This window comes from Neophocaena asiaeorientalis, unplaced genomic scaffold, assembly GCF_003031525.2.
Source record: "Neophocaena asiaeorientalis asiaeorientalis breed wild unplaced genomic scaffold, Neophocaena_asiaeorientalis_V1.1 scaffold493, whole genome shotgun sequence".
Classification (NCBI taxonomy): Eukaryota; Metazoa; Chordata; class Mammalia; order Artiodactyla; family Phocoenidae; genus Neophocaena; species Neophocaena asiaeorientalis.
Window position 1 is genome coordinate 70,275 of NW_020172669.1, and position 15,285 is coordinate 85,559.

Here is a 15,285-nt window from a genome sequence, read left to right on the forward strand (position 1 = left end):
AAATGGGGAAGCTGATTATAGAGGGAAGTCAGCACCCTGCCTTAGTTACCTCTCAGTCTGAGGTAAGGAGGTGCAGGGGGTGGTCAGTTGCTGGAAGCAAGTGCTCTCTTTTCCCTAGCTCCACCTGGTCTCCTAGCTGGGGCTCTGAGAAGGGAGAGAGGGGGCACTTTGAAACTTGTCTGCCCTTACCATCTTAGCCGTCAAGCTCTGAGTGGGAGATGGTGGTGATGTGACGGGCACTTTCCCTGGGCCCCTGTGGGCCACCATCCCTGGCTGAGAGAAGGAGGAGGAATGCGGCGAGCCCCTTCTTCATTCCCAGGGCCATCTGGGAGAACTGTTGCCGTATCTCCTTCTGCCAATAGGCATAGATGAGTGGGTTGAGCAGGGAGTTGCCCACACCAAGCAGCCACAGGTACCGTTCCAGCACTGGGTAGAGGTGGCACTCCTGGCAGGCCACCTGCACAATGCTAGTGATGAGGAACGGGGTCCAGGACAGAGTGAAGCTGCCAATGAGAACGGCCACAGTGCGGACAGCCTTGAAGTCACTGGGGGTCCGTGGGGGCCGGTGAGCCCCGGCCGGGGCTCCCGCATGCTCCGTCTTGCGGATCTGCTGGCTGTGCATGGAAGCAATCTTGAGCATGTCACAGTAGAAGAAGACAAAGAGGAGCAGGGCTGGGAAGAAGCCAACGCAGGAGAGGGTCAGCACGAAGCGCGGGTGAAACACAGCGAAGAAGCTGCAGGGCCCCTTGTAGGTGGTCTGCTGGAATACGCGGACCCCGAGTGGGAGGAAGCCAATGAGGTAAGACACCAACCACAGCCCGGCAATGCAGGCCCTGGCCATGAGCCCATTCATGATCTGGTAATAGCGGAGGGGCTGCTTGATGGCAAGGTACCTGTCAAAGGCAATCAGCATGACCGTGAGGACAGAGGCAGCTGCAGAAGAAGTGACAAATGCCATCCGAAGGCTGCACAGGGTCTTCTGTGTGGGCCGAGCCGTGCTGGAGAGCTGGTCTGTGACTAGGCCAGAGATGGCCAGGCCAAGCGAGGTGTCAGCCACAGCCAAATTCAAGGTGAAGCTGAGACCGACACCATCATTCTTGTGGATCAACGACAGCACAGCCATGACCACTAGGGCATTAGCAGCAATAATGAGGGAGGCCAGGATAGCAAGGATCACTCCAAATGAGAAAGATGACTCCATGTCTTGAAGTGGCAGTATTTCCACTTACCAGGGCATGCTGGCTCTCCAGCTCAAATTCTCACGGTGGGGAGGCAGAGCGGTGGGTTCAGAGCTGCAACGTAGTGCCGGCCATCGCTGGCAGTCCAGGCCGGCAGCTTCCTTTCTTTGGGATACTGCTGGTCACTGAGAATCACTCCCCGTCTCGTTTTCAGTCCTCAGCCTCTTGCCTCTCCAACTCTCTGAAGGCAGCAATCCCAGCGCAGATGTCTCCCTGGGTCCTGAGCTAGTCCCTCCTCCCACCACCAAGTTACTAGACAACTCCCAAGTACCTGCTGCCCGTTGTCTCGCCAGGCTCTCTCCCTTCACTGATGTTTCAAGGACTTTGTTTAGAGAGACTCGGACATTCATCAGGTCTTCCGTCTGGCAGAATATATAATTGATTCTAATCACACTTTTTCTTTCTCCATAGCTTGATCTTAGATGTCCACTTCTTTTCTTCCTAAGCCTCAAGTTCTAGCTTAACAACTAATCTCAGTTTAATTAAGCATTTGCTTAATAACAAATCCTCAGTTACTATTATGTCTGCTTTTAATCAAGCAAGATGATCATAATCAGTTGAAGTGGGAAGTGGGGCAGACAAGCCATTTTAGGGTCCAGCATACTTTCAGGGGAGTTACTACACGCTTAGGCTCTTTCTTTTTTTTTCTTTTTAACATCTTTATTGGAGTATAATTGCTTTACAATGGTGTGTTAGTTTCTGCTTTATAACAAAGTGAATCAGCTATACATATACATCTATCCCCATATCTCTTCCCTCTTGTGTCTCCCTCCCTCCCACCCTCCCTATCCCACCCCTCTAGGTGGTCACAAAGCACCGAGCTGATCTCCCTGTGCTATGCGGCTGCTTCCCACTAGCTATCTATTTTACATTTGGTAGTGTATGTATATATATATATATATATATATTTTTTTTTTACATCTTTATTGGAGTATAATTGCTTTACAATGGTGTGTTAGTTTCTGCTTTGTAACAAAGTGAATCAGCTATACCTGTTGTTTCCTAACACCTCAGATTCTAATTCTTTCAAATAGGGTGTGCTGGTTCCCTATTTCTCATCCCTCAGAACTTGATTAATTGAGGATTCAGAAGGGCAGGAAAAGCAAAACAGAATTGTTACTAGCTGTCATTCAGTTTAGAATAGAGCCTACTCCCTGTCGAGAGCTGCTGTCTATTGGGTATACTCACTGAGAACTTTTTCTGCATTATGTTGGACCATGTCTCTGGTCATGAGTTGTGGCTGCCAGTCTTGTACTTTCTTTCTTTCTTTCTTTCTTTTTTAATTTTAGGCCACACCGTGAGGCATGCAGGATCCCTGACCAGGGATTGAACCCATGCCCCCTGCAGTGGAAGTGTGAAGTCCTAACCACTGTACCACCAGGAAATTCCCTGCATTCTACTTTCTCGATCCTGTAGCTTTGCCTTTCTTTTTTTTAAAAAAATTACTTTATTGAAGTATAGTTGATTTACAATGTTGTGTTAATTTCTACAGTACAGCAAATTGACTCAGTTATACATATATACATGTTCTTTTTCACATTCTTTTCCATTATGGTTTATTGCAGGGTATTGAATATATTTCCCTATGCTGTATGGTAGGACCTTGTTTATGCATCCTATACATAATAGTTTGCACCTGCTAATCCCAAACTCCCAATCCCTCCCTTCCCCACCTTCCCTCCCCCTTAGCAACCACAAGTCTGTTCTTTATGTCTGTGAGTCTGTTTCTGTTTTGTAGATAAGTTCATTTGTGTCATATTTTAGATTCCACATATAAGTGATATCATATGGTATTTGTCTTTCTCTTTCTGACTTACTTCACTTAGTGTGATAATCCCTAGGTCCATCCATGTTGTTGCAAATGGCATTATTTCATTCTTTTTTATGGCTGAGTAATATTCCATTGTATGTATGTACCACAGCTTCTTTATCCATTCATGTGTCGATGGACATTTAAGTTGCTTCCATGTCCTGGCTATTGTAAATGGTGCTGCAGTGAACATTGGGGTCCATGTATCTTTTCGAATTAGAGTTTTCTCTGAATATATGCCCAGGAGTGTGATTGCAGGATCATATTAGCCTTGTTTTTCTTGATCCTGTAGACTTGAGGTATCTCTGGGACAGGAGAAGGGGAGGTGAGCTCCATTCTGGAAAGTATCTACTCTAATGTTTGGTTGTGGAATTTTCCATTTTCCTGGGATAGAGTTAGGCCAAAGGGCGGCAGTGTTGCTGAGGCAGGTGAGATGGGCCCAGGGAGGGCGGCTGTGTAGCTCACTGCTATTTTAGATTGTATATCCATTTGCTCAGGTACATTAGAACTAACCTTTTGCCTGCTACTCTCATCTTGGATACCAAGAAGAGAGGGGTGGGGAGAAGAGTGGTGAGAAGCTTGTTTACTCAGTTCAGGTCAGAGCACAAATGGGAAAGGTTAGTGTTTTAAGTGAGGGAGTGAAGAGCAAGGTGCAGAGTTGGAAGCAAATATTATATTCCAGGATGTTTTGACAGTCTGAGAGGGCCTTTGGCAGATGTCTCTCTTACAAAGGATCAGAAAGGTTGTGGCGTGGGGACTTGGTATTCTGGTTGCCAACCTGAGAACTGTTTTTATTCTTTGGTACATCCATTAGGAGGCTAGTTTCAGTCACTTAGCACCTGGCCTAATTTTATACCTGCATCTAATGTGTGCGTTTGTTTCCCCAGCCCTTGACTCCATGCGTGGAGTCAAGGTGGCCCTTTTCAAACCCATGCTAAAACTCAAGAGTGCATCAGAATCCCCTGGAGGGCTGGTTAACACCCAGATTCTTGAGCCTCACCTCCAGAGTTTTGAATGTGTTAGTTCTGGGGTGGGCCCAAGAATCTGCATTTCTAACAAGCTCCCAGGTGATGCTGATGCTGGTGCTGCTCTAGTGAAATGCTCTAGTGAAACAGTTCTTAGCCTTCGCTGTGCAGTGGAATCACTTGTTGATTCCAAAACTAGTGATGTTTGGGTCACACACCAAGGGATTCTGATGTCATTAGTCTGGGATTTGACCTCTGCATCTGGAGTTTTAAAAGGTCTGCAGGTGATTCTAATATTCAGCCAGGGGTGGGAACCACTGCCAAATGGCAGAAGCACAGGCTCTGGAGTCAGGGCACCTGGGGGCCAGCCTGACGCTATTTCTGTGCTTTTGTGTGGACAAATGACTTCACCTCTCTGATTTGGCTTTGGCTTCCTCATGTGTGACATGGGGACAATAATACCTACCTCTCAGTGTCGTGGGTATGATAAAAATGAGATATGATGGATGCAAAAAGGCTTTATGAACAGTAAAATGTTACACAGGTATTTTTCTTGATCTTCTTCTATCCTCTTGTTAATCAAAGGGTGTATCAGATCAGGAACATTGGTATGACCTGACAGCTTGGTAGAAATGCAAATCTCAGGCCCTGCCCAAGACTTACTGATGCAGAGTCTGCATTTGAACAAGATATCCAGGTGATCTGTAGGCATGGTAAAGTTGTCCTTTCCTCTCTCCTACTGTCAGGTGCTTGGTTGTATTAGTTTCATTTTGCTGCTGTAACAAACTACCACAAACACAGCGGCTTAAACCACACAAATTTATTATCTTAGTTCTCAAGATCAGAAGTCCCAAACTGGTCCCACAGGCTCAAATCAAGGTGTTGGTAGGGCTGCATTCCTTCGGGAGCCTCTAGCGGGGAATAATTTCCTTGTCTTTTTCAGCTTTTAGAAGCTGAGCACATTCCTTGGCTCATGGCACATCACTCAGACCTCTGCTTCCATAATCACATCTCCTCCTCTGACTCTTACCCTTCTGCCTCCCTCTTTTAAAGGGCCCTGTGATTACTCTGAGTCTACCCGGATATCCATGATATCCTCCCCATATTAAGATCCTTAATCACATCTGCAAAGTGCCTTTTGTCATGTAAGGTAAAATACTCATAGGTTCTGGGGATTAGGATGTGCACATGTTTGGTGGTGTGGGGACCATTATTCTGCCTATTGCACCAGTATTCTCTGCTGCGCAGGTCTCTTTTCCCTCCATCCCCAACAGATGCTCTTCTCAGTCTACTTTTCCTTTGCTCATATCCTAGACAGTTGTTTGTTTTCTTTTAGCCGTTAACACTTTCCTGTTTTCTGTCTCAGGAACCCACACGCTGATTCAAACTAATTTAGGCATCCTTGGAAAATAGTGAGCTCTCTGTCATTGGAAGTATGCAAGTAAACGATGAATGCCCACCTGTCAGGAGGGCCTTAGAAGGAGATTCTGCAGTGGTGCAAAACATCATTATTCCCACTGAATTGTCTTTCACTCCCTACACAATCTGTTTTTGATGGGCCTCCAAGAGTCTCCCTTAGCTCTCTCCCTTCATTCTTAGCTACCCCCATCTCTGTGTTTCCCTTGGTATTTTCTACCCCCTTTCCCACACCACCACCTGGTCTCAGCTGTGTGTCCTAGATCATAGCCACAGAGAACATGGCTCCTTCCTGGGAGGTTGGTTGCTGGTCCTTACAGTCCTGGAGCAGACTGAGGACTCTGAGTCTCCAGTGTGGAGCATTGACAAGGCAAACAAGCTAGGGTTGAGAAAGGGAAGAATGAAAGGGCTTATTCTCCAGTCAAACTATCCTATAACGAATGCATTAAAGGCTGGTCACAGTGAGCTGTCACCAAGGATGCAACAGGGCGCTTCATCCACCCCTAGGGAACGGGACAAAGGGCCACAGGTTTCAGCTGGAATGGGAGTGCAGGAGATGCCAGGCTTCAACAGAGCCTGGCTTTGGAGCCAGGCTCATGGGAGAGGAGCTCTAGGAAGATATTCAAGACAAGTTACACCTGATTTCTCATGGTGCCTAGACCAGCCATCTGCCGGTGATGGTTTAGCTGCATCTTGCCCAGGACTTTAATATCTCTTCCTGAATGAGTAGACTGGTACATCCATTACTGTGAAATATTATGCAGTGGTGTGAAAAGAATGGGATGGGTTTATATGTCCTGACACAGAGAGACCTCCAAGACATGTTGTTGGTCGATAAATCAAGTCACACGTCAATATGTAGAGTCTGAACCCACTTATGAAAGTAAAACCCCAAACCTCAGCTAAATGTATAGAGAGGAGATTGTTAACAGTGACTGAATAGCTGTGAGGTGGGCAGTGGGATTGATGGGGGGTGAAGAGAGACCATCATGATTTACTTTGAATACTTCTTACTTGTTATATATTCTCACAGTGAGGATGTATTCATGTAATTTCAAAAGAAAAAACCTCAAAACTCCCCCTTCCTGTTCCAACTCAGGCACTAGTTTGCAAAGGCCTTTTTCGGGCTATACAGAAATGCACACACACATTCTCAGACAGCCATTTCCAACTGTTTCCTGAGGAAGATCTGGGGGTAAGATTTGGGGGCTGTAGAAGGGGTGGGGGATTGTAACAATGCCTGGGGGTATGTAGAATCTGAGAAGATTATTGTTAATATTAGTAATACCTACATTTTATCACACACGCTTTACATGTGTGATCTCATTTATTCCTCACAATATCTGCGTGAGATGATATTATCACCAACGCACATGGAAGTTCATTGAAGCTAATTAAACTGCTCAGGGTTCCACAGCTAGCAAGGGGTGGAACTGGGGTTTGAACCCAGGTCTGCCAAGCCTCAGAGTCTATATTCTTCTAACTCTGTCAGCTGGTCTCTTCAGAATTGTAACGTTAATACAGAAATGTAAATTGCTGACCAGAGAAAGGGTGAAAGCTATGTGGCATCATCTGAAGGCTTTGAAAACCTGTGCCCAGCCTCATGAAGGATGCTAGCCCTCACCACATACAGGAAGAATGCTGCCAGCCTACATGCAATGTCATTGTGGCTTGAGCCAAGACAGGCCCGTCCTGTGCTTCTTTTCTGAGGGCTTTGCTTGCCCCTCAGCTTGTCTCTCTGATCGCCCATGTGATCTAGTCTTTTCAGTGATGTGTCTCAGTGATCTGGCTTCTCTGCCCTGTGGCCCACCCGCTCCTTTCCCTAATCTGCAGACTGTCTCCTACTCTCTGGATCAGTGTTTCTGGATCATTCCTGCTAACTAGCTTCTTCACCTTGGTCTCTGTATGTCATTCTGTGATACGGCTCAGCAACAGAACACCCCAGAAAAAGTCTGGCTCAAATAGTGAAAATGAGGACAGTAAAAGCTGATCATGCAGGGAACATTTTGGAGAATAGGGAGTAGAGCACTAGTCATTGGGTTGGAGATTGACTTGAGTAGGCAGGCTCCTGTCAGCCCTCAAAGCCCAGTTCTGTTCCTCACCCCATCTGGTATGATTGTCCCATTCAGTTCAGTTCAGCACACACACTCCATAGGCCTGCATGCCAATGGGGATTTAACATCATGGATTTAGAGTAAATGTGATTTGTGATTACAGGAGGCTCCTCTTGGATCAGAGCCATTTACTCCCCCAGCAATTTCTTCTTTACTCTCTCACTTTCTTCTCTGGAACTGGATTCTGCTTTCAAAGTCAGCTTATCAGAAATCTTGGCTGCTTCTGAAATTTGTGGTGCTTGACGTGTAGAAAGCTGCTGCTCTGGGCAGTGGAGGAAGGGGAAAATGACAGCCAGGTGGTAAAAGGACATCTGTTGTGTGTCTTCTAGAAGGCAAACTCACCCCTGGAAGCAACTTGGCCTCTTGCTCCTCAAGAGTTTGGGATTCTCCGTCCAGTTACTTGGGATTCTACCTAAAGCATCAGATTGCCAGGGGCCAACAGTTGTGCTGAGCCTGGCGGGGAGCCCATAGGGGTGCAGTTGTGCTTCCAGTTCACCAATACCTGACTCACATAACTCATGCCAGTTCTCCTGCAACACCTTCTTGCTAAGCTTTGCAGACTGCTCTCAATTATCTGTGGATGACGGTATTCACAGATAATCAAAGGTGCTTATCTAAGGCAGTTATCCTTAGCTGTTATTGTGGTAATTTTAAAAAACTGAAGTATAGTTGATTTACAATGTTGTGTTAGTTTCAATTGTACAGCACAGTGATTCAGTTATACATACATACATATATTTATACATATATATAATCTTTTTCAGATTCTTTCCTAAGTTATTACAAAATATCGAGTACAGTTCCCTGTGCCATACAGTAGGTTCTTGTTGTTTACCTATTTTGTATATAGCAGTGTGTATATGTTAATCCAAAACTCCTAATTTATCTCCCCACCCACCTATCCCCTTTGGTAAAGGTAAATTTGTTTTCTATGTCTGTGAGTCTATTTCTGTTTTGTAAATAAGTTCATTTGTATCATTTTTTAGATTCCACACATAAGTGATACATGATATTTGTCTTTCTCTGTCTGACTTACTTCACTTAGTATAATAATCTCTAGGTCCATCCATGTTGCTACAAACGGCATTATTTCATTCTTTTTTCATGGTTGAGTAGTATTTCATTGTATGTATGTACCACATCTTCTTTATCCATTCATCTGTCGATGGAAATTTAGGTTGCTTCCATGTCTTGGCTATTGTAAACAGTGCTGCAGTGGACATTGGGGTGCATGTATCTTTTTGAATTACGGTTTTCTCCGGATGTACATGCCCAGGAGTGGGATTGCAGGATCATATGGTAACTCTGTTTTTAGCTTTTTAAGGAACTTCCATACTGTTCTCCAGAGTGACTGCACCAATTTACATTCCCACCCACCAGTGTAGGAGGGTTCCCTTTTCTTCATACTCTCTCCTAGCTGTTGTTTTTGAATCATAGAACCCTTTAAAAATCTGATGGAAGCTGTGGACCTCCCTCTAAAAAATGCACATGTTCATGTACATACACATCATACAAACAAATTCAGGGTCTTCATAGACTCCCTGAAGCCCACGCATGGATTCAAGTTAATATCCCAGGAAGAGATGATAAGATCCTCTGTTAACACAATGTATCATTTCTTATTCCCTTTAGTCCTCCAGGAAACCTACAAATCAGGACCAGATCTTTGAAACAAATACATTTAAACAGCTTTCTTTAACTCAAGTAAAGGGTGGCCTGCATCCATTGTTTTAGGCTTCTGTTTTGCTTCCATCAAGCAGCATTGCCCCTAAGTCTCCAGTGTGGGAGCAGGTAAGTACAGGATGGCATGCTGCTTAGATTTATGGGTCCTCTTGAGTCAGCCTTCCTGATGGTGACATTGTTTTTGGATCAACTGAAATAAGTGGATGAAAACACTGAAAAATTAAAGGTGCTTCTACCAAGAGACCTTTTCTGTAGTGTCTGACAATGCTGATCACCTTTCACTCTTCTTGAATCCTACTTTCTCCTGCTGCTTCATCTTCACCTGTCATCCTCCTCCTCATCTCCTTTGTTGGCTCCTCAGGCACTTTGACTCAACAGTTTACCAATGAATTCATAATCTTTCTCCCAAACCAGTCTTCCTCTCTGCCTTTCTTGCCTCGGCAGAATGTCATTACCCAGCTAGTCTTGAACCAGAAACCTAAGCGTCATCCCTAGATGTTTCCTCACCATCCACATTTACTTCAATCAACATATTGTGCCACTGAAGTCTGTTGACTTTGGTCCTGCCCATCACAGCCAACTGCTCTCCCAACATAAGAACTCGTGCACCTTCAGTCTATTCTCCATAGTGGTTCCAAGGTGATCGAAAATAAAATTGACAATTTCATTCCCAGGGTTAAGGGAGAATGCCAGGATTGTATTTTTTCCCCCCACATATATGTTTTCCCTTGAGACTGAGCATGTTCACCTTTGTATTCTCAGTGCCTAATGCAGTATCTGCGTATAGCAGGTCCTCAACAAAAGCAGCTGCCTTGTTGGTTGGCTGAATGACTGAATGACTGAGCCATATGATCACCTCTCATTGCCTACAGGCTGGAATCTGACTTTTTAAAAAACATCTTTATTGGAGTACAATTGCTTTACAATGGTGTGTTAGTTTCTGCTGTATAACAAAGTGAATCAGCTATACGTATACATATATCCCCATAACTCCTCTCTCTTGTGTCTCCCTCCCACCCTCCCTATCCCACCCCTCTAGGTGGACACAAATCACCGAGCTGATCTCCCTGGGCTATATGGCTGCTTTCCACTAGCTAGCTATTTTACATTTGGTAGTGTATATATGTCCATGCAGAATCTGACTTTCTTGGCTTCATCTACAAGGCCCTTCACAAAATGGCCTGAACTCTTCCATCTTCATAGGATGTCCTGCCCCCCATTCCATCCCCTGGTCACACTATACACTTTAAAAAAATTGAAGTATAGTTAATTTACAGTGTTGTGTTAGTTTCAGGTGTACAGCAAAGTTAGTGATATAAATATATATATATATATATTCTTTTTCAGATTCTTTTCCATTATAGCTTATTACAAGATATTGAATATAGTTCCCTGTGCTATACAGTAGGTCCTTGTTGTTTACCTATATAATATTTGTCTTTCTCTTTCTGGATTACTTCCCTTAGTATGAAAATCTCTAGGTCCATCCATATTGCTGCACTTGGAATTATTTCATTCTTTTAATGGCTGAATAGTATTCCATTGTGTGTGTGTGTGTGTGTGTGTGTGTGTGTGTGTGTATACCACATCTTCTTTATCCATTCATTTGTTGATGGACCCTTAGGTTGCTTCCATGTCTTGGCATTGTAAGTACACCATGCACTTTGATGCTTTTGCCTTTGGTGGTTCTTCTTCTGCTGGTTCCTCTGCTTGAAACGCTCTTTCTGCATGGCACCCATCCCCTATCTTCCACCTGCATGGTGATTGCCTTCAAGGTCCAGCTCAACTGTTACCTGCCTTTCTGTATCTTTACATGACAATCTGCTTTCCATCCCCAGCTCCCTCTGACCCCAAGCAATCAGAATTAACTGATTCCTTATCTAGTTCCAATAGCATTTCACTCGTGTCTTCATTTTGACACTCATCCTTTTGTGTTATATTTATTCACATATGTAATTGTCTGGCAACATTGTGAGCTGGTGTCTTGTGGTCTTGTTCACTGTAGTATCCCCAGCATCTAGCCCAGCACCTAAACACTCGCAAACACAGGATATGACTTTATGTTGGTGTTAGACGTGTTCTTATTTATTTTTTTAAATATATTTTTTAGCTTAAAAAGATACCAGCATGGAATACCACCTCCTTTGCTGTCACCCTGAGATAAACCACCAACATCTTTTCCCTGAATTATTGCAGAGCTTCCTAACTAGTCTTCCTGCTTCTACCTTAGGCATTCCCCCTCCCACTTCCCCGCCCCTGGCCACCTCCAATCTGTGGCCAAAGTGATCCTGCTAAAATGTAAGTCAGACTAAAATCCTTCAGTGGCTTCTCACCTCACATTGAGTAAAATCCAAAGTTGCCACCCAACATGGCCATGCCTGATTTGCTCCCCTGAACCCCGCTTATCCTGTGCATAGTGGCTAAGGGTACAGACTTTGAAGCCACACTATCCTGGCTCTCCCATTGTGTGACCTAGGGTAAGTGACTTAACCTCTCTGTGCCTCAGTTTCCTCATCGGCAAAATGGGGATTACAGTATCTCCTTCATAGAGCTGTTGTCAGAAGTAAATGAATTAATATGTGTAAAGTACCTAAAACAATGTCTGGTACATGGTGGGTATTAAATTGGATTTTGTTAAATAAACAAAAATCTGTCATTCTTTCCCTTCCCTGCTCCTCTCCAGTCACTCTGGCCTCCTTGTTGTTTCTCAAACACACTCCTGTCTCAGGACCTTTGCACATACTGTTCCTGCTACCTAGAACAGTCTTCTCCCAGATACCCCCATGGCTTGCAGATCTCCACTTCCATGTCACTTTATCGGGGGGGGGGGGTCTTTGACTGACACCCTTTATAAAATACCAATACTCTCTCACTCTCTGCCCCCTAATGCTGCTTTATTTTTCCTTCATAGCATTTATCAACATTGAATGTATATTTATATGTCTGTTTTCCTTCTTCCCCAACAAGAATGTAAACTCCATAAGGACAGGAATTCCACTTGCCTTGTTTACTGTTATAACCCCAGCACTTAGAACAGTGTCTAGCATATAATAGTTGCTCAATAAATATTTGTTGAATGAATAAAAGACAAAAGCAAGAAAATTAAGATCATAACATGGCAATAAAAAAGTGTGATAAAGGTAAGATAGCTGGATAATGGTAAGAAAGTTCTAACAGTATAGAAAGGGACAAAGGGAAAATAAAAGCCTCTTTTCCCCTACCTTCATCTGTTTCCCTAAAGGTAACCATAACTGTGTTTTCAGTTTCATTAACCAATAAGTGTATTGTGTGCTTGCTATGTGTGCAGGAAAGTGTTTGAGGTTTGAGGTGCTGAGAGCTTAAAGATGCAGTCTTTACCTTCTGGGATCTCACAGTCTTTCTGGGGGGAGAGCATAAAAGAGTGGCGAAGTGCTGCAGAGTTCAGAAGTGAGAGCCATCACTGCAGGCTGGCAAGGTCAGGAAAGGTTTCCTGTATGAGAGATGCCTTGATGAGAGTTTGGAGCTTGGGCAGGTTTCAGTTAGAGAGAGGCGAGTGGCCCAGGGATATGGGGCTCTCTCAGAAGAGATATCTGGATTGGATAATGAAAGGGGCCCTTGAGGGAATGGATAGAAGTGGAACCTGGCTGAAGTTGAGGCTTCATGGTGAGGCGCAGTGGGAGAAAAGACTGGAGAATAGAGGCTGGGGCAGTTATAAGAGTACTGAAAGAGCTGGGAGGCACGTGACAATGACTCAAAACACCACTGAGAGTAGACGGATGTGTTTTATAGACACTGCAGTGGCACAATTATTAGGAATTGGTGATTGGATATATATATGTGTATATATATACATATGTATATATATATATTTTGCGGTACGCGGGCCTCTCACTGTTGTGGCCTCTCCCGTTGTGGAGCACAGCCTCCGGACGCGCAGGGTCAGCGGCCATGGCTCACGGGCCCAGCCGCTCTGCGGCATGTGGGATCTTCCCGGACTGGGGCACGAACCCGTGTCCCCCGCATCGGCAGGCGGACTCTCAACCACTGCATCACTAGGGAAGCCCTGGATATATATTTTTGGGTGAGTAGTAGGGAAGACTGACGCATGACATCCCTGTTTTTGAACCTGGGCAACCAGGAAAATGGTGATAACATTGGGGTGTGGTGTGGTGGTGGGAAGTGGAGAGATGAATTTGGCTAGACATATTGTTCAGCTTTTCCTTGAATGTGGCGACTGCCTTCAGTTTCCTTAGCATTACCCACTGAACCTAAAAGTGAGCTCTGCATACAATGGGTGCTAAATGAATGTTATTGGTGGAGAAAGGAGTAGAAGCTGGGAGAGCTAAAAATCTTCCCAGTTTACCTGGGACATCTCCATGGATGTGCTTCCACTTGGTAGGAATTGGTAGGTAAGATGATGCCTAGAGATTTCCATAAGTCTTAGTGGAAAGGGGATGGGAATCCAGAGGACCCTCTGAATTTAATGTCTGAGAGGAGGACCAGCGTTTGCCATCCAAGGTGGCTATTATTTCGTTCATCTTATTCTCCTCTTTTGCTTCATCTTCTTTTTGAACTCTGATGACTGAGGCCCAGGTATTTGCTCCAATTCTCTCATTTCACAGTTGCCTGAAGAATCCAGCCAGATAATACTGCATGCTAGTTTACCACTTTGCAGTGACTACTTCAACCCTACAACTAAGCAACCTAAGGTTTCTAGGAGCAGATAAAACCCATATGCAATCTGTCACTGTTTAGTTTTCATTGCCAAGGTAATTCTGCAAAGTTAATGAATAGCTGGGTTGGAGTAGGGGAGGGGAAAAGACACAGAATGAATGAAGAGAAACTGTCATTTATGGGCAGCCTCTGTTCTGCTTCTTGGCAAGACATTGGGTACATCGTGAACCACTGAGGGTACAGTTGTCATCATCACCATCGTCATCAAAGTACTTTTATGAAGTGCCTAGTTTCTGGGGCTCTGAGCTAGGCCTACACAGAGAACTACACAGCTCCGAAATTTCACTTTTAGACCATGCATGATCTGAGACCAGATACTGATGTCCACATATGCAAGATGGATTCAAGTCTTCAGTATGGTTTATTCACACATTATATGCCACCACCTCTTCTACATGTTCCTGATTACTTCTGGAGTAAAATCTATCAAGCAAATATACCCTGTCCCCTCGATGATATTATAGCTCTTTGAAGGCAGAGAACCCAACCTTACAATCCTGTCTACAGGCTTTCTATACAGGACAAATACAGATGCTTAGTAAGGATTGATGAATCAGCCAGACCTGATGGGTAGAGAGAGAGTAACTTTCAAGCTCTTTAACTCCTTTAAACCTCAGTTTCTTCTATAAAATGGGGACCATAATAGTATCTATAGACTTCACGGGGTTGTTACAAGGATAGAGGGCCAACGCATGTAAATTGATTAGCACACATTTTCTGCTCAACTGTTAGCTATTAATTTAACAATATGAATTTCTACCTCCCGCTTGAGTAGGAAAGTGACTACAGAAAAGGGGTAGCAGCTTTCACACAAATCTGGGTATTCAATTCAGCCTATGGAGGCACACTTGTCAGTTGCCTATGCATTGGGATTTGAGAGACAAAAAAGATTTACCCCCTCACGTATCTTCTTCACTTTTCTGCCATCACTCCTGAACAGGGATGATTTGATGGGGGTGTGCGTGTGAGTAATCGGCTGGAGTGAAGGATGGAGTGGGAATTAGCCCTGGGAGCGAAGGCTGGGACTCAAGTCGCCGTATCGGGCACCTTTTTCAGTCTTAATTCAGCAAACATTTATAGCTAACCCAATCAATGCCAGGCATCGTCCAAGAGCTAGGAGTCCTGTAACAGACCATGCTCGCACTCTCGCCCAATTTCACAGAGGAAGGGAGGGACCAGAGAAAAACTCCGAGGGAACAAGTTCACCAGACCAGGAAAGCCGCTTCTCGACCTAGTGCGCAGGCGCCGCGCCTGCAGCGCGGCTGCGCTCTTCCGGCGCGGCGCAAGCTCCGCGGAGACCAATGGGCGCGCGGCTGCGTTCTTCCGTCACGGCGCAAGCTCCGCGG

The 15,285-nt window shown here is 44.8% G+C and overlaps 1 protein-coding gene across 1 annotated transcript; it reads right to left on the reverse strand.

The window, feature by feature from the left end:
- Positions 1-134: 134 nt before the first annotated feature.
- On the reverse strand, positions 135-1,204 carry GPR119 (G protein-coupled receptor 119). The gene has a single exon (XM_024739587.1). It carries the CDS (start codon positions 1,199-1,201, stop codon positions 194-196), a length of 1,008 nt encoding a protein of 335 aa, XP_024595355.1. The 5' UTR covers positions 1,202-1,204; the 3' UTR covers positions 135-193.
- Positions 1,205-15,285: the final 14,081 nt, after the last annotated feature.